Genomic DNA, 21875 nt, shown 5'->3' with positions numbered 1-21875 from the left:
TAATATTGCTGTTAGTTTCTCTGGTAGCGAAACAAAGTGATGTTGCTAAAAGCCATTCAGACATGTTGATCTAACTCATGTGAGTATCAGTGCTTGTTTATAAATTCCCCTCACACAAATTTAAGGCAAGTCTACGTGGATCTGTCTGTTAGCATCTCAGCTGTACACTTATTGTAGTATTTGTGCTTATTGTCTACATCCTAAATGTACTAATTACTTTTAGGCTTCTCTGAAAAGGGAGCAGGGAGTTCTGTAAGACTAGAACTTATGCGGATTTTGTCAGCAAAAGGGAAAGGAAGGCTGTTAGAATATTGCACAGAGACTGCTAAACCTGTGCTTAGGGAATCTGGCTCAACTTGAAGCATCTCTAGCAGAGGTAATCAAACAAATGGGGAAAATGAGCAGTGGTAGTTTGCCAGGACTGGCTTTTATTCTCCTGAGTTGCAAAGGAACTCAAAGGTGAAATAACTGAACTTGTAATGGTTTTGTGTAACCTTGCTTAAAATTGTTCTGGTGTCTGAGGACTGGAAGATGGCAAGTGTGCTGTCAGTCACAGAATCCTAGAAAGGTTTGGGTTGGAAGGAACCTTAAAGACCATCTAATTCCAACACCTGCCGTGGGCAGGGCCCCTCCCGCCAGCCCAGGCTGCCCCCAGCCCCATCCAGCCCGGCCTTGGGCACCTCCAGGGATGGGGCACCCACAGCTCCTCGGGGCAGCCTGGGCCAGGGCCTCACCACCTTCATAGTAAAGAATTTCTTCCTAATAGCTAGCCTAAATCTGCCCTCTTTTAGCTTGAAACCATTCCCGCTTGTCCTGTCACCACACAAAAAGCAGAAAGTCCCTCTTCCACAGCTTTCCTGTAAACCCTCTTCAGGCACTGGAGGGCCCCTGTAAGCTTTCCCCAGAGCCTTTTCCTCTCCAGGCTGAACAACCCCAACGCCCTCAGCCTGGCTCCACCGTGGAGCTGCTCCAGCCACTGAGCATCCTCATGGTCTCCTCTGCACCCACTCGAACAGCTCCACGTCTTTCTGGGGGCCCCAGAGCTGAACACTCTGCTCCTGGTGGGGTCTCCTGAGAGCAGAGCAGAGGAGAATTCAGAAGGATTCCACAAAAGGTCTGGAAAGCTACAGATCTTTGAACCTGAAATCCGCACAGGAAAAAAAAATCAACCCAAACTGTAATAAAGAATCAAATTCACTGATATCTATATGAAGGTGATACGCTGGGAAGGGTCAGCCTGTCTTCCTGTAAGGGAGGTCCTACCTCATGTTCCCACTGGAATTTGTTACAGGAATCAGAAGACACGGGGATAAGGGCTGACATAGTCTGCTTATTTTTCAAAAGTCTTTCAGCGATTCCTTATTGAAGTTTCTTTAACTAGAAACTAAAAAGAGATGGATGAACAATGAAAGGCTAGAGGTAAATAGCCAGTGCCGGTGGAGTTCAGCATGAATCTCTGCTGGGGCCTTTGCTTTTCATTATAATTATTAAATAAGCAGGAATAAAGGCTGAGTAATGAGGTGACAAAGCTTGGTCCTGTGGGGCTGAGTGACTAAGAAATAAAATGGCAGAGGAAATTCAATATAAATAAACATAAAGTGATGCGTGGGAGGAAAAACATTCCTAACTTCAGTCAAATATAATTGCTACTTAAGGCCAAGATCCCAGGTATGAGAGACTTAAGGAAATGCTGGGCCCGTGCTCGGAAGCTGCCTGGCTCTTGTTAAGAATTATTAAGCATAGACGTTAAGAAGTATTACCTCTTAATAAAGAAATATGAACAAAGCGTAGCATAATTTTGCAGACAAACCTCGGTGTGCACAGTTTGGGTCTGCCTGTTTCTCAAAGGGTGTAGCAGAAATTGAGAAGACTGGGAGGAGAGCAACACGGATGCTCAAGTGTGGAGCAGCAACTGTGTAAGGACTGAAGAGCGAGTTAGGACTGTTGTGTCTGGAAAAGGTACAGCTGAGGAGAACGCAGGCCAAGTCTGATGCTACCTGAGGTGGCCTGAAAGAGGGTGAACCAAATGCTGCAGGGTGTTCTAAGTTTACATAGGTTCAAGGGGGCCTAGATAAATTTGTGGCAGAGAAATCCATTGAGGATTATTAAATGAGTAAGAGCAATTTCTGGCTTGAAGTCCATGAACAGGAACAGGTAAAGGCTGGGGAAATAGTGCACTAAGCAAGCTGAGGAGCTGGTTCAGCGTCCTTGTTACAATGAGTCCTCCAAACTAATGTCTGCAAGTGAACATTGATTTACCTGGACATGGGTCTGACCTGGTGGAGCCTTTCTGGCATTTGTACTTTTTTATTTGCTGTAATTCTGCTGTGCCGCATGTTTGAAATGGCTTTTTTTTTTTTTTTTTTTACAGGTAAATCAAAGACCAAGGAGAACCGCCAGTCGATCATCAACCCAGACTGGAATTTTGAGAAAATGGGCATTGGTGGCCTTGACAAAGAATTCTCAGATATTTTCCGACGAGCTTTTGCTTCACGAGTGTTTCCACCTGAAATTGTAGAGCAAATGGGTAAGTATGATAGAGAGAAATATGTCTGGGGTACAGGATGCAGACCCGTTTCTGGCTTGGAAAGACAAAATCAACTAACAACCTTATGCTATAACATGGCAGTTACTTAGAGATCTAAAAGACTAACAAAGCCTTTTCTTCCACTGTTGCTCCCGAATGTCTTTCGTACTCCTGTTACTTGGCTAGAGAAGGGGGACAAAGAAGCAACTTGAATGCTCAACGCTGTACATGAAATGTCTGAGCAAATGAAATATATGGTTTAACTGAATACTTTTCTGTTGGAACCCAAACACTGCCTATTCTTCTGCATGCTTCATTTATTCATAGCAATGAGATTGAATGCTCCCATTTCTGACTTACTGGCAATGGGCTTTCTGTACAAATCAAAGGAAATTCTGTCCTTAATGATCCTGCCTTATGTATAGTATCTATTGTCCTGGCAATTGCACTATGAACTTATGTCCTTCTCACAGCATTAGCCCAAGAAACAGAGTGTCTTGTGTGATCTTGGGTTGGTCTGATTTGAAATTCTGCAGAGGATGCACAGGCCATGGCACGTCTTGGAGTTTGTGAAATAAAAGCACAGATTCTTAAATATAGCCTTTTTGGGTCTAGGGTAGGAAAGGCAGTCCCATTACTTTGTAAACATGTGCTGGCAGGCAGATAAATGGTTCTGATTTTAAAAGTAATTTTATTAAGCAATATGCAGCTGCAAGTATCTTATTTTGTCCCATAAAGTGGCTAGGGATGTTATAGCTAGTCTTCATTCTCTGAAAATAATCTCTGTGGGATCATATTTAAACTTGGAATTTGGAGCTACATAATTTCTAACTATGTTTATATTTCTTGATCCACCTTCTCTCTCCCCACAAATGAAGCAATCAAGATTTTGATTACAAAACAGATTTTGATCAGAAGATATGTCCTGTTTGTGTGTGGCTGTATGAAGTGTGTCCGTTTCCAGTGTTTGTGGAATTAACGTTAAAGTAAACTTCTCTGTGAGGTGTGTTAGGTCTTTTCTTAGTGATTTAAACACTTAAGGAGAAACATTGAAGAACCCCTGTAGGCTAAATCCAGTTAGTGCATGATTCTCTCTACTGCTTTTTTTTTTACTTCATATTGATCTGTTAGTTAAGGCCTTCTGGGGGCTGATCGTGCTTCTCTTCTTTTTTTTTTTTGTGGCTGTGATCAAATCATGATGTCTCTGCCTCAGCTTGAAGACAGGAACAGCTTGAATTTGTTGGTATTTAGCTGTTCTGCAGAGGGAAGTGATGTTAGCTATGGAAAGAAAAGCCCTTTTACTGGGACACTCTGTGTCCTGTTCAGAAATGTTGCTGCCAGCTGGCCTTTGGATGGACCAGCATCCCCCACTTGAAATATTTTGACCTTCTGAAGCAGCTACATGTATGTTCCTAGCAGCAGTGCAGGATCTTTGATTCTACGTGGAGGTAAAAGACTTGGAATTCTCATTGGTATCATTTGACTGTAATGAGAAATGCACTAGTAGACTAGAGATAATGAGAGCTTGTTTTCGTTTTGTTATAACATCCATTATTCAACTTCCACGGCTGCATGCAATCTGGCAGCATGCTAAGCAGGGATATGTCGGGGTTTGATCGGATTTGCTTGGTATTATTGATGGCTGAATCGACCTGACAGCTGGGCACTGTTCAGAAATAGCATGCAGCAGGTAGCTTTGCCATGAAGGACCTGCATCTCTAACAGGTACCTCTTGCAAAGGTCAGAAACCTTGCTGGCTGCATGAGGTTGTGGAGCAGCTTTGCAGGATATGCTGCTCAGATGGTTCCTCTCGTTAATTGGGGTTGCTTAATACAGGAAGAAGAAGGCTCTCTGACGGACCACTAGTATTTTGATTACCCTGGGCAATGAATTAAAGGTGTGCCATATTATTTATATAAATACATATACCCTTACTTGTGCGTGTTTACACACATACTATGCAAAGAAACATTTTTCTGGTAAGAAGTTATACTCCAAACAGAGCTCTCTAGCTCTCTGATTAACCCTAGGGCTAAAGAGCTTATCTGAAATTTGAAATAACAGAACTTTCTGACATTCATTTTCTTTGCCTTAGTTATAACTTGCTCTTAACTATATTTCAGATCTGAAATGTCAGTGTGACAGCTGTTCACCTTTGTATATAATTTATTGGGAAAGGAAAAGAAAGAATTCGCCTGCTATCTGGTGCTCTGCTGCTCACCCACTTCTGTTTTTTGCCCAGTGCTTACAGACTGCAACTTCCATGCCAAACGCAATAAATATTTCTGTCCTGTAACTACATAGAGGCAGTATAGACCCTTCAAAAATTGCTTGCAATTTGTGTGTGGTTTATCTAACTTCCAAGGAATGTTCTGGGTTTGGAGCATATAAATCAGTGTTAGTTAACCATATCATCCGAGGGTGTAAATGCTACTCTGATGCTACAATCTCTGGTTTATCCAAGAAAAGAAATCCAAGATCAACCTCAGCTGGTCATTGAACATTTCCATAGCTCCCTGCTGCCCTGGAAAGGGGCAATTTCCTTTTCGCTACCCACGCCTTTCCCATGTTCATATCCATCACCTCTGTTGTGGTGGGCTTGTATGCCTCTGTAAAGAGCTAATACATTTGAAAGCAAGAAAAAAAGTGTGCATGTGTGAGCAGTTAGCATTTGGGTCCCTGGTTGGCTTGCTGGGACACAGCCACACGGGTGGCAGCAGGAGGGGTAAGGTTTCTCATCAGCACAGTGGGACTTTCACCAGTTTAAGCTGAGTGCTTTTTTAAGGCTACAGTCATTTTGCTGGAGATTCTTTAGTATTACGAACATAGTTGGTGTAGTTATCTTTTTACCTAGTACTAGGCTCTTAATAATCTTGTGACTGCCAAATGGAAATAAATTCTTAACTGGATGAGAACTGAGAAAGTGCCTTCAAACAAAAGGGATGCTCCTTTTCAGTGCCATCCTCGAGGCTTCACTATTGTAGGGGTGATGCTTTTAAGGCAGGAAACTAATATTTGCAGGGGGCTGATAGAGGTAAGATAGAAGTCTTTGTAACAAAGGTAACTTAAAGTATGAATTACTTGTGTGTTCACTTCACCCATCTTGAAGGGCTTTCTGTTGTGCTTATGTGTAACTGCACAAAGGATACCAAAGTTATTCAAGTCAAAACAGTATACCGGTAGGAGAGGGGAAAAGGACAGCCCTAAAAAGCAGTATCTGTGGGGAACTGCCCCTGTTTCTCAAGCCCTTTCTGGTTCTCTATGATGTTCAACTCAAAGTAAAGCCACGCAACTACATTGTGAACAGCAGCATTACAATTGATTGATCCCCATTTAGTTGCCTTAAGACTGATTTTGGTTTTTCTTTTATTGCTATTAAAAGCATCTTCTCATTCAAGCTAGAGCTCCTCCTTTTTATTTGATAACTATTATATTGATGAATACATGTTGTAATCATTCTTGTCTTTTTTAAACTGGAACAGACTTTTTTTTTTCCTTCCTTCAACTTCAGCCATTTAGATAAAATTTTTGAAATGTATATCTCCAGGCACTGAATATCAACAAGACCAAAAACGTTTTCTCAGACCTGAAAGAAAATGCCAGTGCTGAACTCTGTTTTCCTTTCTGAAGAACGCTCCAGTGTCTCCATGTATTTGAAACATGGTCTTGACTTTTAGCAGGGGAGTGGTTTTTATGACTTACATGGCACATCAGTTGTTCCAGTGGCCGTTGAAAAAGTAGATTTCAGCTGCGCAGGTTGTTACAGTTTAGTAACAGGTACAGAAATGTTTGGTGTTACAGATCACATTCTTGTTGAGAAATTGAAATGGAACCCAAATTCTCTGTGCTCTTCCGTTACCACCAATAAGTAGGTTCAATCAGACTTTTCAGAGGTGATTTCTATTTCCTGGTAACCAGCTTGTGCTCTGACTCTTAGGATCGGTCAGTCTCAGTGCTCCGTGTGAAGTACAGCTCGCTATGGTAAAGTAAGGTATTAATGAAGCACTGTGACTTGGAGATGTGTCTTTTAAGGTATCTTTAAAATTAGTGCACTAATGTTCTTGAAGTACTCGGATGCTATAAGAGAAAAATAGCATTGGGAAGGATCTCATCCAGTCTATTTTTAAAATAGGATATTTGTTACGAAAAATCAGTCAGACATGTCTAACCTGTAACTGTGGTGGTAAAAATACCCGAACTTCCTAATGCAGCCTATTCTACTGCTTAGAGTATCCTCACTGTCAAAACTTTCCAATTGCTTGTACTCAGCCTAGCAGCTGTTTATTATATATGGTAGATATGAAACGTTTTTGTTAGGTTTTTGGAGGGGACTTTTACATACTTGTCTGTGTTTCTCTTCAGTATTCTGAAGGCTAGCACCTAGATTTTGAAACCCTTTCTCATAGTCACAATCTCTAGGTCACTGATTGTTGTTATTTCTCTTCCCTGGGTCATTCTTCACTGCTTGGCAGTGTGATGACCCAAGCAGGGCTCAGAAACTGTCAGAGGTGCTCATGAATTCTGGGGTGGATTGGCGGGTTTTCTCTGTGCCTTGGTGTACATTCTTATGTATAATCCTCAGTATGATGACTTGTTTCGTTTTGCAACATGCAGGTTATTATTCCTACCCAAATGTAGAAACTTGTGCATTGAGTTACATTTAAAAAGAGGAAAAAAAAATTAATCCCACCTTTCAGTGTAATAAAAACATTGTATAGCAGTAAATCCAGGAGGGATCCTTTCTCTTTGTGCTTCAAAGTTGTTGTTTTGTTTTTTTCATCCACTTTTCATCTACCTTTAACTTCATTCAGACAGTGTCTTTCATACAAGCTTATGAGGATGTGTAAGACCTTCTTATAGCTTTATAAAGGTCTAGATCTCCCTTCATTTTGCTCTTTTATTTCCCCCTCAAGCCCTCCGCGTGTGACTTCATATGCTTTACTAGAGGGAAGTTGTCTTTAGACTGATCTAATAAATTCCTTTTGGCTATTGCTCTTATCCTTGTTTTCTTCTACCTACTTAGAAGGACATCATGCCAGAATTCTCCAGGAATTAAGGTAGTGATAGGTCTATACAACAAAATCAGAAAATATTTGAAGTTGGAAGGGATCTCTCAAAATTGTTTAGTCCAGCCCCATGGCGCCTTTTCTTCTCCCAGCTCTTCTTTCCCTTTGTAGCATTAAGGATGACTTCCCCCACCCCCCCCAGCATCCCATCCATGCTGTACAAGTTCTCAGCGACTTTGAGATGATTTCACTTGCTCAGAGTGCTCCTGGGTGAAGTCCTTGTCCAGGTATAACCTGTGAGTATTAAGTGCTCCTGTGGGCGCGCTCTGGTTCCCTGCCTATTCGGTGCTTAGACCTTGCCTGACTGTCACTGATGCTAGTGTTGGCTGCCATGCGACATGAAGTCGGCACTCAGGTAGAAAGTGTTTTGCAGTTTGAACTGAGCATTGTCTGTTGTTGGCTTTTCTTCTCGTTAGGGAGTTGGGCCAGCACTTCGATGCGTCTTCACCTCCTGATGTGATTATATGATGAAGTGCTCCCGTGGCGGCTGAATCTGGTTAGTGGAGCTCCAAAAATAATTGCTCTAAGCTCAGTAGAGGGTCAATCAAATCCTAGCTGAATTCAGGAATTATTAAGATCAGTTTCAAAAAATCCACAACAATATAATTATGTCACGGTATAAATCTGTAATTTGTTCACATTTTGAATTGCTGGATGCAGTTCTTGTCTGGGTCTCAGAATGGATGCGGTAGAACTGGAAAAACGCTGGAGCCAGGGCATCGGGATGCCTTGGGCATCTCGGGGTCCTGCATCTGGGCCGGGGCAGTCCCAAGCACAGCCACAGGCTGGGTGGAGAATGGATTGAGAGCAGCCCTGCAGAGCAGGGCCTGGGTGTGCTGGTGGATGAGAAGCTCAACATAAGCCAGAAATGTGCGCTCGCAGCCCAGAAAGCCAACCGTACCCTGGGCTGCACCAAAAGCAGCGTGGGCAGCAGGGCGAGGGAGGGGATTGTGCCCCTCTGCTCTGCTCTCGTGAGACCCCTCCTGGAGTCCTGCGTTCAGCTCTGGGTCCCCAGCACCAGCAGGACACGGAGCTGTTGGAGAGGGTCTGGGGAAGGCCATGAGGATGCTCAGAGGCTGGGGCAGCTTCGCTGCGGGGCCAGGCTGAGAGCTGGAGGGTTTCGGCCTGGGGAAGGGAAGGCCCCAGGGAGAGCTCACAGGGGCCTGCCAGGGCCTCAAGGGGGCTGCAGGAAAGCTGGGGAGGGACAACTTGTCAGGGAGTGTGGTGATAAAACAAGGAGTAATGGCTTTAAACTAAAAAAGGGTAGATTTAGATTAGATATAAGGAAGGAATTCTTCCCTCTGAGGGTGGTGAGGCCCTGGCCCAGGCTGCCCCGAGGAGCTGTGGGTGCCCCATCCCTGGAGGTGCCCAGGGCCGGGCCGGATGGGGCTGGGGACAGCCTGGACTGGCGGGAGGGGTCCTGCTCATGGTCGGGACTTGGAACTGGATGAGCTCTAAGATCCCTTCCAATACAAACCGTTCTGTGATTTTGTGATTCTGTGATAATGGGCTCAGAAAAGCTTGTAAACATGGAATCAGTTGGTCTGAAGATCTTCAGCCTTGCAAAGAGACCAGTGGGTGTTTGCTCTTCCAACCCACGGATTTGGAAACATGAAATGGGGCTCACAGATGGCAGGCTTGGAACAAAGGGAAGGGGATGCTTCACTGAAACTGCCACAAAGAATTTATGCTATTTTGTATTGATGGCCATGGTCATCCCCAGACACTGAGCTGTAAGGACTCTTGCAGTTATTTTGTATGGCTGCAGTTGGGGTGTCCCTTAGCACGTGTCACTGCAGCTTGGCAAGTGCAGTTTTGTTCTGGCTGGAAAACCAGGCCTTGGGACATCCCAGTGACCCTGTTATGTTGCTACTTGTTTACTTGGAGGTGCTCTGTGGGCAAGTATTCCAAAAGGTATTTGCAAATTCCTTCATGTCGACTTTAAGTAGACAGATATGATCCAGCTTTTTTCCAAAAAGTAGAAAATGCCGATGAGATTTATGGCTATTAACATCCAGGTGGGATCTGACTGTAAACATTAGCTGTTGTGTTCAGCGATCCATCCAAGGACTCTGCATAATCTTTGTCTTCAATTGACATCGTTTTTGCAACTCCCCAGAGAGGCAGAGGCATTTGCTTTTATTTTTTTTGGTTGCAGGTATGACTTCTTTTTAAGATGGGTTTGTTTTGTACATATTCTTATCAAAATCCCTTTTTCATGATTTCGTTTGTGTAGCCAAAGGCATTCCGTTGGAAGCTTCTCTAATGCTGATTTATTTTCTTTTTTTATCACATTCCATCAGAAATTGATAAATGTCCTGCCGTTGTTGTAAATCTAGTTATTGCCTCCTTATACATGTACGTATTAAACTTCTCACAGCCAAGCAAGACATGATGAGAAAGGTGAGGGACTCCTTTCAAAGATCTAGGAAGAACTTACTGGCTTTGTTGTCCTCTCTTTACAGTGGCAAATGATTTGTTATGTCAAGCAACTGGCTATTGAGAGTCCACTTAAAATAAAAGCTTCTATTTCAGGTGTAGCTCCTTGCCTGTCCTGTCTTTGAAATGAAAGCAGGAACAAGTTACTTCAGTCTTGCTGCTTGTCAGTAGCACGTAAATCCTACAGGAAGATTAACTGTAGGCAGTGATGTAGGCTGAAATAATGCTGGGCTTACAGGTTGAGAGGAGGGGGAAATTCCACCCAAGAGTTGGAAAATCTTGTCCATGTGGCAGGTGAAGTCTGGGGACCGTGATCTTACTCTAACCTGCCTGAAGATTAATGTACAAAGATAAGCATCTCTCCCTGATGCATTCAGGATCAGTACTTTGCTGTCGATGTAGGTTTCTGATAGGTGCATCTGAATGATACAATCACACCAGAATGCTTTGATTTTAATTAAAAGGGGAATTACAGTCCCAAGTAGAAAATCCCTGTTATACTTAAACATTTCTTCTGATCTTTCAAAAGAGTGAGTAGTGAGAGTTGAACAAATAAACTTCATCCTGTCTCTGGGTAAATGACGTTCTGGTTCAAAATAGTGTTTAATTTCTCTAGGTAATGCTCTTACCAGTTTTTATGATTTTTCCCTTATATTTTCTGTGGAAGACATCTCATATTGGTACAGTTTAGTTCCCCTTAACCTGTTTATTCAGCCTCTAACCTTATGACATTCAATTGCATAATTAAGTATCCCATTAAAGGAATGGCCTTTGATTTTAAGTCCGAATGGTAAGCTTAATGAGTTAGAGATGTCTGCACTGCTAATAATTTGTGTTTATAAGATACTCATAATAGTATTGACATTTGGCTGCATTGGTGAGATCAGCAGAGTGGAGATAAACTTAATCAAAATTCCTGTGTGGGACATAGGATCCCGCTGTGATTTGAGACGTAACATTTGTAGTTTGTCATCACCTGTCTATTTTAATAAAGTCCTGCTTGTGTTTAAAGCTTTAATTTTAGCCAGGTGAACGTAGCTATACAGGAGCATCTCTACTGGAGTAGCTTGTGGCAATTTCATTTAAAGAGGAACTAATTACTTTGGTTTCAGGAACGCTCTTCCACCTGAGCAAGATCCAGCTCTCGGAGGTCCCCAGCAGCGTGTGCCTGCTGTGAACCAAGCTTTAGGCAGATGGTTAGTGATATTGCCCACCTTCCGATGTGGGGAATCATCCATGTGTGGTGTTATTTGCTAAAAAGTGAGCGTGGAGGGACCAACACGGGCTGGGCTTGTCTTTGTCAGGTAACTCTCACATTGTCCCTGGGATCTTGCTGGGTGCCAGGGCTGCTCTTTTTGCTCAGGTGGGATGAGTGGCTAATGACCAAGCACAGCCCGAGGATTTAAGTGGCTGCTGAAGCTGTGGCCTAACTTCGAGAAGCCTTCTTTCTTTGTTGTTCCTGCGACAGCTTCTGTCCTTTCAGCAGCTCATTTTTAAATTTTTTAGCTTATCAAGTAAGAGTTGACACTTCCTCAGGACAAGTAAGTTGGAATAAGAAGAGGGGAAAATCCAAGGAGGCTTTCCAAGCAAACTTGTCCAAAGGCTGTCTGGTTTCCCCAGAGTCATCCAGCTAGAGCCCTTTGCTAAGACTGTATTAGTTCATGCAGACAAAGAGAATACTTGGGCTCTACAAGAAGTTCTTTCTTAGAAGAAGAAAGTAAAAGAAAGCTGTAGAAGAGACGCTTCTTGGAGGTTGTACCACTTTCTAGGAGAGAGTTTCTTAACTGTGGGAGAACTAGAAAAAAATTCAGAGCAATCTGTTCTCTGTAGCAGTGTTTTTGTTTTTTGAAGCTATACTAGACAAAAATGAGATTGTACAGTACAATTTTTCTACCTTGAGTAAGGGTGCTCCCAGGGCTGTTTGTGTGCATGTGCCCCGACTTGTCGGTAGCCTTTTGATGGCCTCTCCTCTTTGAGCACATCGGAGCTTTCTGAGCACCAGTGACTTTCTTTGCTTGGGATTTCCTTTAAAAGCTTCACTCATCATCAAAATCCTGCTTTGTGCTATTTGGCTACATAGGTGATCATGTTCCTCCACAAAACACGTTAACAATACCTTTCATGACATTGATTTGACAGGAATAGCTTTTAATTTATCTATGCCTCATTCATTCCTGTGTGAAATTGGTCTTTACTGACAGTATGTGGTGTTTGTAGTTTTTGACTTCAAGATTCCCTGAAATTCGACTGAATTCTTCTTAACCAGATCTCTTGTTGTTTTTTTTTTCTGCTTTTTTTTCTCTGCAGAGAAGCACAGAAATCTTTTAGCTTTATTATTGTGCTTATCTGGTGCAGCAGGGTCTCTTTTGGAGGTTTTGGTAGGGATCAGAAGCTCTTTGTAGCAATGTTCTCTTGAGGCTTTATTTTCATGTATGAACAACCTGAAAGAGTGAGCAGCGCATGCAGATAATAGAAAACATTTTGTGTTGAGCAGTTATTCAGATTGAAATTAATTCTTTATCACTCTAAGATTCGGGAGTTAATGCAATTAAATCACACTTGAGCATTGGTAAGTTAATGAAGGAGAAAAGCACTCATTCTTTAAATGCAGGATGTTGCTGTGAGGTCTGAGCAGCAGTGAGGACTTTGCTAGTGAGGTATGCAGCAAGGGGGGAACTTAGCATGTAATTAAGATGAGATGGAAAGCAGGAGGGAATAGTTGTTCCGTGTGAGTGACAACTTGATGGGCCCAAGCTCGTTACGTTTTTGATGATGCTAGAAACTGCACTCAGGTCCCCTAAGTCTGAGCTCTGGGCCATCAGTTTGCTTCATTATTTATTTATTTATTTATTTTTTTGCTGTTAATGTGTATCTTAAGCACTGCAGGGCACTTGTTGCATGTTTTACATGCTTTAAAAAGTCAAATGGCAAGAATGCAATCTAAAAATTAATGTCTTATGAGTGTTGTCTACAGTATGGAACTGTTTTCACTAATAAACATGTTTTTTCCACAAACAATTACTACTTGAGGATTTCTAAGTTTTAGATAAATCTGATCTTGAAAGGAAACATAGTTTTTTGTCTTCAAATATACTGATACCTTGATTCCTCACTTGTTGTCCAGAACACATGTGTAGGGTTTTTGCACAGAAATTGGATGGAGCAAGAGCAAAGAAGGTGCTACTGGATTCCTTGCCCTGTAATTAAACACTTGTGTTTAAAGTGGGGATTTCTTGCTGATGAAAGCTGCTCTGGTTAGATTCCAACCATAGGTGACAGTGGATACAGCTTCCTCCAGGTCTTTTTCCTTGGGATGTCCTGTGGGTCCAGCAGGTGAAGATGACTCTGGAAGAAGGCTCTGCCAGCGTGTTGGTGCTGTGTCTGGCTAGGGATCTAAAACACGAGAGGGAGGTCTGCAGTCAGAATATCCAGGTATCCATGAAGAATCCAGAAGTATCCCAGAATATCAGGTATCCACGCAGGCTGTTTCACTCTCTGCACACATACCTTTATCTCTTCTTTGCCCATGGGAAAGACAGTGGGGACCTAACACTTCTTCCTGTGCTTGGAATCGAGTAGGAAGAAATAAATCACTAAAACACCCACTGTGTCCTGAAAGTTGAAAATAAATTTACTTGTAGTTTTGGGTAAAAATAATAAGAAAATAGAAACATAGAGGTCTATTGGAAATACTAGGATCTAGACGAAATAAGTTACATATATCTCTCTTCTACTTCCTTACCACTCGCTGACCAGACAACATCCAAACTTGCTCTTCTACTAAATCAGTCTTCTACATGCCTTTTAATTTGGGCAATGTATAGCTCCTGTGTCTTTATTTCTCTAGATAACTTCTGTTTTCCTTTTCTGTTTCTGTAGTTAGATGCCTTTGCTATAAAGCTGTGGCTTTCTGTTTCTTAGAGGCTTTCCCTGGGTCTGGTGCTCAGTATTTAAAATATGGTGCTTATACATCATCATTGCTCTCCTGTTTCAGGATTTTCCAACACTAGTCCCTTTGGATTGCTTCCAGGAGAAAAAAAAAAGTTTTGTTTTGATGCATTTGTTTTTTTCTGTCTGGCTAGATCTTGTCTAAATGCTGGTAGTCCCATTAAATGACTAAAACATAGCAGACGTTTCATAGCAGACGTGTTGGTACCATGACCTTTCTTAACATAGTATAAGGCAGAGCATAAAATATTCAAGTGTAAGAGTAGTGTAAGAATACTGGAGTTTTTCAGGTCTTCTAGTTACATGTCAAGTTCTTTTTTTTGGCCTCTGATGGTTCTAATGGTTCTAAGAAGCCTTTTCAGCCTGGAACCAGAACTAGACTCTTTTAAGCCCAATGCAGGGGTAAAAAGTTAGGCATTATTACATGATATCCCATGTTTTTCTGATTCATGAATCAGATTAATCTGCTTTACTTACATCAACATTGAGAGCTCAGCTTCAGCTGGGTAACTTTGATGATCTGATGCTTCATTTTCCTTACATATCTGAAAATTAAACTCAGCTGAATCTCTTCTGTAAAGGAATGCTGCTCATATGCATTGTGTGCTCCTGTAGGAGAAGAGAGAAATGAATCAGATGCAGTGTGTGCTTGTCCTAAATTGTTAATGCATCTTTGCATGGTGTTCATGGTATATGGGTGATGTTTGTTGGTTTTTTTTTTTTAAATGGTTTCTGCAGCCCCTCACTATCTGGGGATGATCAGCATCCTAGAACCTACTCTGGGGTTTTGTTGAACTGAGAAGTATGTTATTCACCTGTTTACCAGACACCTGTTTACTGAGCGTACTGCTGACCAGAAGTTATAATTCAGGCTCTCAGTCCTTAGCTCTTAATTTAGCATGCCTAATATATAGGGTGAGCATTTGTGCTGTTACGAGCTTTGAGTTATTTTTTGTTGGCCATTGCTGGATTGGTGGAATGACTTTGATCCAGTCTGTCAAGTCTATGTTTGTATTTCACTGCTAAAGGCGTGACGCAGAGCTGAGGCTAATGCACATCTCTGCAAGGTCTCTGTAAAAGCATCCCTGTTGTAAGCAGCAATTCCCTCTTTACTGTATTGCTCTTTCCTTTGTAAGCCTGCTTTCTAAACTTCTTCCCTCTTGTTCTAGGCTGCAAGCATGTGAAAGGCATTCTGTTGTATGGACCTCCAGGCTGTGGTAAAACACTTATGGCGAGACAGATTGGCAAGATGCTGAATGCCAGAGAACCAAAGGTGGTCAATGGTCCAGAAATCCTCAATAAATACGTGGGCGAGTCTGAGGCCAACATCCGCAAGCTGTTTGCTGATGCAGAAGAAGAACAAAGAAGGGTAATGCAAACATAGATAAATAGCATGGTCAGGATGAATGTGCCTTAAGAATGACTGGAAAGGAAGTTTATAATCAGAAAATTGCTGCTTGCATTAAAAGATTGAGTCACTGCTTCACTTGTGATTATAGTTACTCCTTGCAAGTCACTGAATATTAGTATTCTACAGATTCATATGATTTCAGTTGGAAGAAAAATAAAACCAAAACCACTCTTAGCACCTGAAGAGGTAGCTGGTCTTCCTATTAGCTATGCTGAAGATGGACAGTTTGTTTAACTTTCATGTAGAGTTATTTTAAGGTAATACAGTAGGGCCCATCCTGCTATGTTTTGTATTATGCAATGTGTCAGCTGCTCAGAAAGTGCTTAAAAATAGGATCATAAACATTTTGCTCCATTTTTTGCTTTTCTTCTGTGGTTGGTTGTTTTTTTTTTTTTTTTTTTTTTTTTTTTTTTTTTTTGAAACAGTCCATTTGGAGTTTTGCCACTAGGTTCAGGTGGCACATAAACTAGGACAAATTTCAAATAAGTTCTCATGTCTTCAAGTTTTTGGGTTACAGGATTATAGTGTAGGTACATTATAATAATATTAAGTGTACATTTTAATATTATAATAAGAATTATAATCAATACACCCTTAATTTTTCTCAGCAGAAAACTAATGGATAAGAATATTGTCTCAAAACCAGAGAGTATGCATCTTTGAAAGTGGAACTGGAGGCAAAGATTCATTTTTTTTCCAAACTTGTTTTTTTTATCAATCACTTGAGCTGGCTATGAAAATCCTAGTCTTTGAAGGTGTAAACAATTTTTTTTCCTTTGTGCTGTAGTAATTTGTCCTGTCGCTTAATTGTGATTAAGATTTTATGGTAAAGAAGCTATATTTTCAGGTAAATTGCTATTAAATAGTGAGGTCTTTTCAGAAAACGTTAGCAAAGGAGACTGTATACCTTAATTTTATTTGTCAGACAGTGCTGCAGATTCTGAAATTATTTAATTTTCTTCTGCAAAAGATTTATTAATCTAACTGAGCTTTACATGGGAACACATACAGATGTAAACAATCTCCTTTTCTCTGGTTGTTGCAATATAACTGAAAGCTGTGAGCTTCTTTTCCTTTGCAATAGCACACCTGTTAAAATAGACTTCATATTGGCTGGAGGGGATGGTCTTGATGACAAGTTGTGAGATTAAAAAGGTCTCAGAAAGGTTGGTATTGTAATGACTTGTGTCTGGGGCAGATTGCCAGTGACAGCACATTTACCCAGTATTAACATGGTCTCCACTGTCCACAACAGCTGTTTTAGGGGTAGAATTTGAAGGGGAAAAGCTTCATAATATGGTCACAAAAAGTATCCTGTTCTTTAACCAGCTGCAACTGCTTCACCTTTGAGTGAACCTGGGAAGAAGCAATTCTATTCCTGATTGGCACTGAACAAATGGACTCCTTGAAAATACTAAGAACACAGTTACCGTGGCAAGCTGTGTATTTCCTAACTTTATTGTGACCTGGGCTATTTCCAACATCGGGTGCATCCTTCCACAGATGTATTTTGTTCTCCATTTCTCTTTCAGATGGCTTTCACAGATACCAAGTACTGTTACCCTTTGAGCTGTGTCTTCTGCCTTTGGGCTTGTGCATTTCTTGTTTATTCTACTCCTGTCCATTGAAACACTGCTTCTCTTAGGACTGTCAGCTGCAAAATCCTGTGTTACGACAAAGCCTACCAACAAGACAGCAAGATGATATTCTGAAAAGGGGTCTGATGCATAGCATGTGATACTAAAACCACTTGCAGATATCAATGTTTTGTATCTCTCTGGCTGATCTTGTTGAGAATTTACTGTTTTGTTTGGATTGCTTTCAGTGGTGACATGTGGCATTCCTGACATGTTTTTCTCTCCAATAGCTTGGAGCAAACAGCGGTGTTCATATCATCATTTTTGATGAAATTGATGCAATCTGCAAGCAGAGAGGAAGCATGGCGGGTAGCACTGGAGTCCATGATACTGTTGTAAACCAGTTGCTGTCTAAAATTGATGGAGTAGAACAACTCAATAACATCCTAGTGATTGGTATGATAATGCTGTCTTCCTTGTTATGCAGGTTGAAAAATGCTATTTTGCTCACTGCAGGTCAGCTAACTTATCATTGTTGGTATTGGATATGTTTGGACTCATCTGAATGACTGCTATTTGACAAGCAACAGTGGCATATTTAAAGGGAGATGTAATTGGCTGATATTGCTGTTTTAAAGAATTTTCTCATTTCACTTTTAATAACAAGTGTTTGATTAAGAAAACTTGCAAGGAATAATATGCACTGGTATATTGACATATGAAGGACTGGGGCTTCTTTAGCTATTTTTTTTTTTTGAGTTGTTGTGGTGCCAGGACTCAGGCAGGTTTGATCCCTATTGCCCTGACTCTACTTTAGGGCATGGCTTTTTCCAGTATTTCTCAAAATGTCTGTCCTGTCTGTTTTCCTGAGACTTTATGGACTATATTCAGGAGCTGGAGGCCAACTTAGCTGACCTAATGCTTATTTTGGTTTTAATTTTGCACTTAGGAATGACCAACAGACCTGACCTGATTGATGAAGCTCTGCTGAGACCAGGGAGACTTGAGGTGAAAATGGAGATTGGTAAGCAAGCTAGTATATGTCAATACATAAGCTCACATTAACTTAGTCAACAAATGAAAATACCATTTTAGATTTGCCAATTGATAAGCCATTGACCTGATCATAGAATCATTTAGGTTGGAAGAGACTTCTAAGATCATCAAGGCCAACTGTTAACCTAGCAATAACAAGTCTACCACTAAACCATGGTCCTCAGAAACACATCTGTGAGTCTTTTAAATACCTCCAGGGATGGTGATTCAACTACATCCCTGGGTAGCCTGTTCCAATGCTTTACAACCCCTTCAGTGAAGAATTTTTTCCTAATATCCAACCTAAACCTCCCCAGGTGGAACTTCAGACTGTTTCCTCTTGTCCTAGCATTGGGAGAAGAGACCAACCCCCAACATGCAGCAGCCTCCTTTGAGGTAGTTGTAGGAGAGCGATGAGCCTCCGCTTCTCCATGCTAAACAACCCCAGCTCCCTCAGCCACTCCTCATACGACTCGTTCTCTAGACTGTTCACCAGCTTCGTTGCCCTTCTTTGGACATACTCCAGCACCTCGATGTCCTTCTTCTAGTGAGGGGCCCAAAACTCAACACAGTATTTGAGGTGCAGCCTCACCAGAGCCATGTACGAGGGGATGATCACCTCCCTGGTCCTGCGGGCTGTACTAGTTCTGATACAAGCCGGGATGCTGTTGGCCTTGGCCACCTGAGTACACTGCTGAGTCGTATTCAGCTTGGTATTGACCAATATCGGATTCTGTCCAGCAGAATTGGGTAGGGGTGGGCAGGCAGGACCCTGACTCTCTTGCACTAATGAAAGGAACAAAGAAAGCACCAGACCACTCCTAGGGTGGAAACTGCAGAACTGTTGATCTTGTAATGGGTGTGAGCAGTTCTTGACTAGGAGAAACATCCTTCTATTTGTATAAAATGATAATGGTGAATTTAACCTTAGTAACTGCAAATGTTAAATAGCATTGGCTAAATGTTTCAGACTTGCTCATTCCAGAAGGTCTAGATTGCTTGCAACAACAGAACCAAAAGCATGCGAAAGAACACACTTAACCATTTATTTTAGTGATTTGGAAAAGGTTAATACCTGTTAGTAATTTAAAAGGGACTTTTGTAATTGTACACATTTACTTGATACCAACTCCAAATTAATACTTATTATAACCTACTTTTTTTTTAAGAAATTAAGCCCACATCAGCTTAGATTCAGAATAACAAGTCTTAACTTCTGATCTTACATGCAGAGTCTCATTAGTAAAGATTATGGTGGAGTCTGAAGGGTGTTTAACGGTTGGAAGCATGGTTTTAGATTTGTGATTTGAAAGAGTCCGTAAAATATTTTCCCATGAACTTCACAGATGCACAAATGTCATAAAATATTTTCTGTACGCTGAGCTATGCACTGAATAGTCTAAAGGTAAAAATAAAAATCTCAAAATGTAGTGAGCCATATGAGAAGGGCAGACAAAGAAGGCCATTAACATTACTAAGGTGCGTTTCCTTTCAGTTACGGAAAATTAGATGAAAATGTCCATATAACCCTAAAAATCATGTGATAGACTACATGCGAAGATAAGAGTTTGTAATTGTTGGTCTAAAATGTGGGGAAACTCTTGAAATCGGAACTTTCAATGTAATGTTAAGAGTTTGCTAGGGATTTTTTTTCTTATCCTTAAAGGGTACCATCACTCTTTCAAAGGTCCAGAAACACAAAGATTTTGTGATAGCTGAAAAGGGAAGATTTTAGGCAAAAGAAGAGAAGCTGATGACTACAGAGGCAGCCGCAGAAGTAACCCAGGCAGTGAGCTGATACTGATGCTCCAGAGTTAATGCTAATTACTCTGAAGTTGATCACTGTAGGAAATAGTTTGTATCAGGCAGTATTGTGCGTATATCTCATAGGAGATGTGAGGACTAGAGAAGCAACTGGAGCACTAGCTAAGACTTAAAAATCTTGTGGAGCACAGGCAGCACAGGTGGTTTCTAAAATTTAGAAGGCTTATGAGACTAAGGTATTCAGTTGGATGCAGGAGAAAAATATTAAAAGACTTGTGCCTATTCCTGGCATAGTATGCAAAAAAGGAAAGCTGGACAAAGGAGTGTAGAGCAGTGCATGGAGTTAGTGGCCAGGCTGACGAATAATAATGAGAAAGAACTAGCACTAGCAAAAATTGTCATTTACAATCTTTAGAAAATAACACAGCTACAAGGAATTGAAGGAAAGACTCAGCAGAGAAAGTCTGTTTTAGGGATGAAGAACTGTGCATACAATAACGGTTGCCTTTGTGCAATCTCATACTTGAAAACAAATGCATAGTAGCAACTGTTTTTACTAAACCCAGGTAAGAGGTTTTTTTTTGTGTGTGTTGCAGGTGTATTACCTGCATCTTTAGCTGACAAAGTTAAATTAAATAAATTGCAGTCTGAGCAAGACTTCCCTAGAACATCAGATCCTTGTAATAAAGGCTCTGAAGGAGAATGAACTGAAGTAAAGCATGGTTTTACCAAGAGAATGTTGTGCCAGCCGGACTTATCTTTCTTTAAAGAAAAAGTTTTTTTGTATCTTACATTATGTTGGTAAGGTGTAATCTGGGAAATAATCACTTATATCTGAGAAAATTAAGATTTTATGAAAATTACAAGGTGGAACTATGTTTAAGCGTGCCAGGACTGACCAGATTGCTCATGTGTAAGGTGAATTCCTGGTCTGGAAGCCTGAGAGCAATGAACTTGGAGGAAATTAAACTGATGCTGTTTCTCTGTGTAGTGTGGGGGTGATGCTAATGAATTTGCCAAGGGCAAACTGCATGTTTTCAAACAAAATTTTTTTAAATATCCTACTTATCAATGAATTGCTTATATTGAGAAAGAGCCTTTGGAAGCAGGACCGTTGAGGAGAGGGGAAGGTTTTGCTGCAGCTGCTGTGTTGAGACACTGACTGACATGCCCTCTGTTTAAAATCTCAGGTTTGCCAGACGAGAAGGGTAGATTTCAAATTCTCCATATCCACACAGTACGGATGCGGGAACATCAGCTGCTGGCTGAAGATGTGGACATTGCAGAGCTGGCAGTTGAGACTAAAAACTTCAGTGGTGCTGAATTAGAAGGCTTAGTTCGAGCTGCTCAGTCTACTGCTATGAACAGACACATCAAGGTCAGTCCTATCATCTCTTGTTGAGGGGAAGGAAAAAGAGAAAATATGTGGAGTCTTTTCTTGTGTGTTTACATCCAAATGGATAATGTCATCTCAGCTCCCTCCATTCTAGAGGAAGATTGCCTTGCTTTTTTCCATTGTTTGCTGATTCAGTCAGTGTATCTTTAACTAGAAAGAAGTTGTAAGGACCATGAAATGTCAGGTTATATTAATCCAGATGAAGAACACAGTATTCGATTGTGTTGAAATATGAGATGATTAGTTCATGAAGAAAGAGGCTGAAGGATGTAACCTCGCTAGCGGCCAAGAATTGGTGTGAATTACTGCAGAAGAGAGCCTTTGACATCAGTTGCCCAGCACTGATTTTTTTTTTTTTTTTAATAAAAAGTCTGTTCAGCCTAAAATATGAAGAAAACAAATCATTCATTTCAGCAAGAAAAATAATTTGGTTGCTTTGACATTTATATCTATTGGGAGCTCTGGTTCTTTCTGCTTATATGTTTTATATAGCCAAGAAAAGTTGCTTGTTTCCTATAACCAAAAGCACAAACATGAACAGTTTCTCATTTTCTCGGGTTCTGTCTCAAAAAAGAAATCAGCACCTCTGGAGATATTTTCATCCCTTTTTATTTTCATCCCTTTACAAGCAAAGCATTTTCCTTTTAATAATTAACTTAGAATTGATGCATTTTCTTTGTTTGAATTTTGGGTGAATTTGGGGACTATTAAC

At 41.0% G+C, this 21875-nt stretch overlaps 1 protein-coding gene across 1 annotated transcript in view; it reads left to right on the top strand.

Moving 5' to 3' along the window:
• Positions 1–21875, top strand: part of NSF (N-ethylmaleimide sensitive factor, vesicle fusing ATPase) — a 78086-nt gene that overhangs the window by 30009 nt on the left and 26202 nt on the right. Inside the window, exons 8-12 of the mRNA XM_035566846.1 lie at positions 2372–2527; positions 15150–15349; positions 17259–17424; positions 17918–17992; positions 20958–21145. Of these exons, the coding sequence (XP_035422739.1) occupies positions 2372–2527; positions 15150–15349; positions 17259–17424; positions 17918–17992; positions 20958–21145 (785 nt within the window). The remainder of the gene's footprint in view (positions 1–2371; positions 2528–15149; positions 15350–17258; positions 17425–17917; positions 17993–20957; positions 21146–21875) is intronic.

The sequence above is a fragment of the Cygnus atratus genome, chromosome 25, assembly GCF_013377495.2.
Source record: "Cygnus atratus isolate AKBS03 ecotype Queensland, Australia chromosome 25, CAtr_DNAZoo_HiC_assembly, whole genome shotgun sequence".
NCBI lineage: Eukaryota > Metazoa > Chordata > Aves > Anseriformes > Anatidae > Cygnus > Cygnus atratus.
This window is presented reverse-complemented; position numbering and strand designations above follow the sequence as displayed.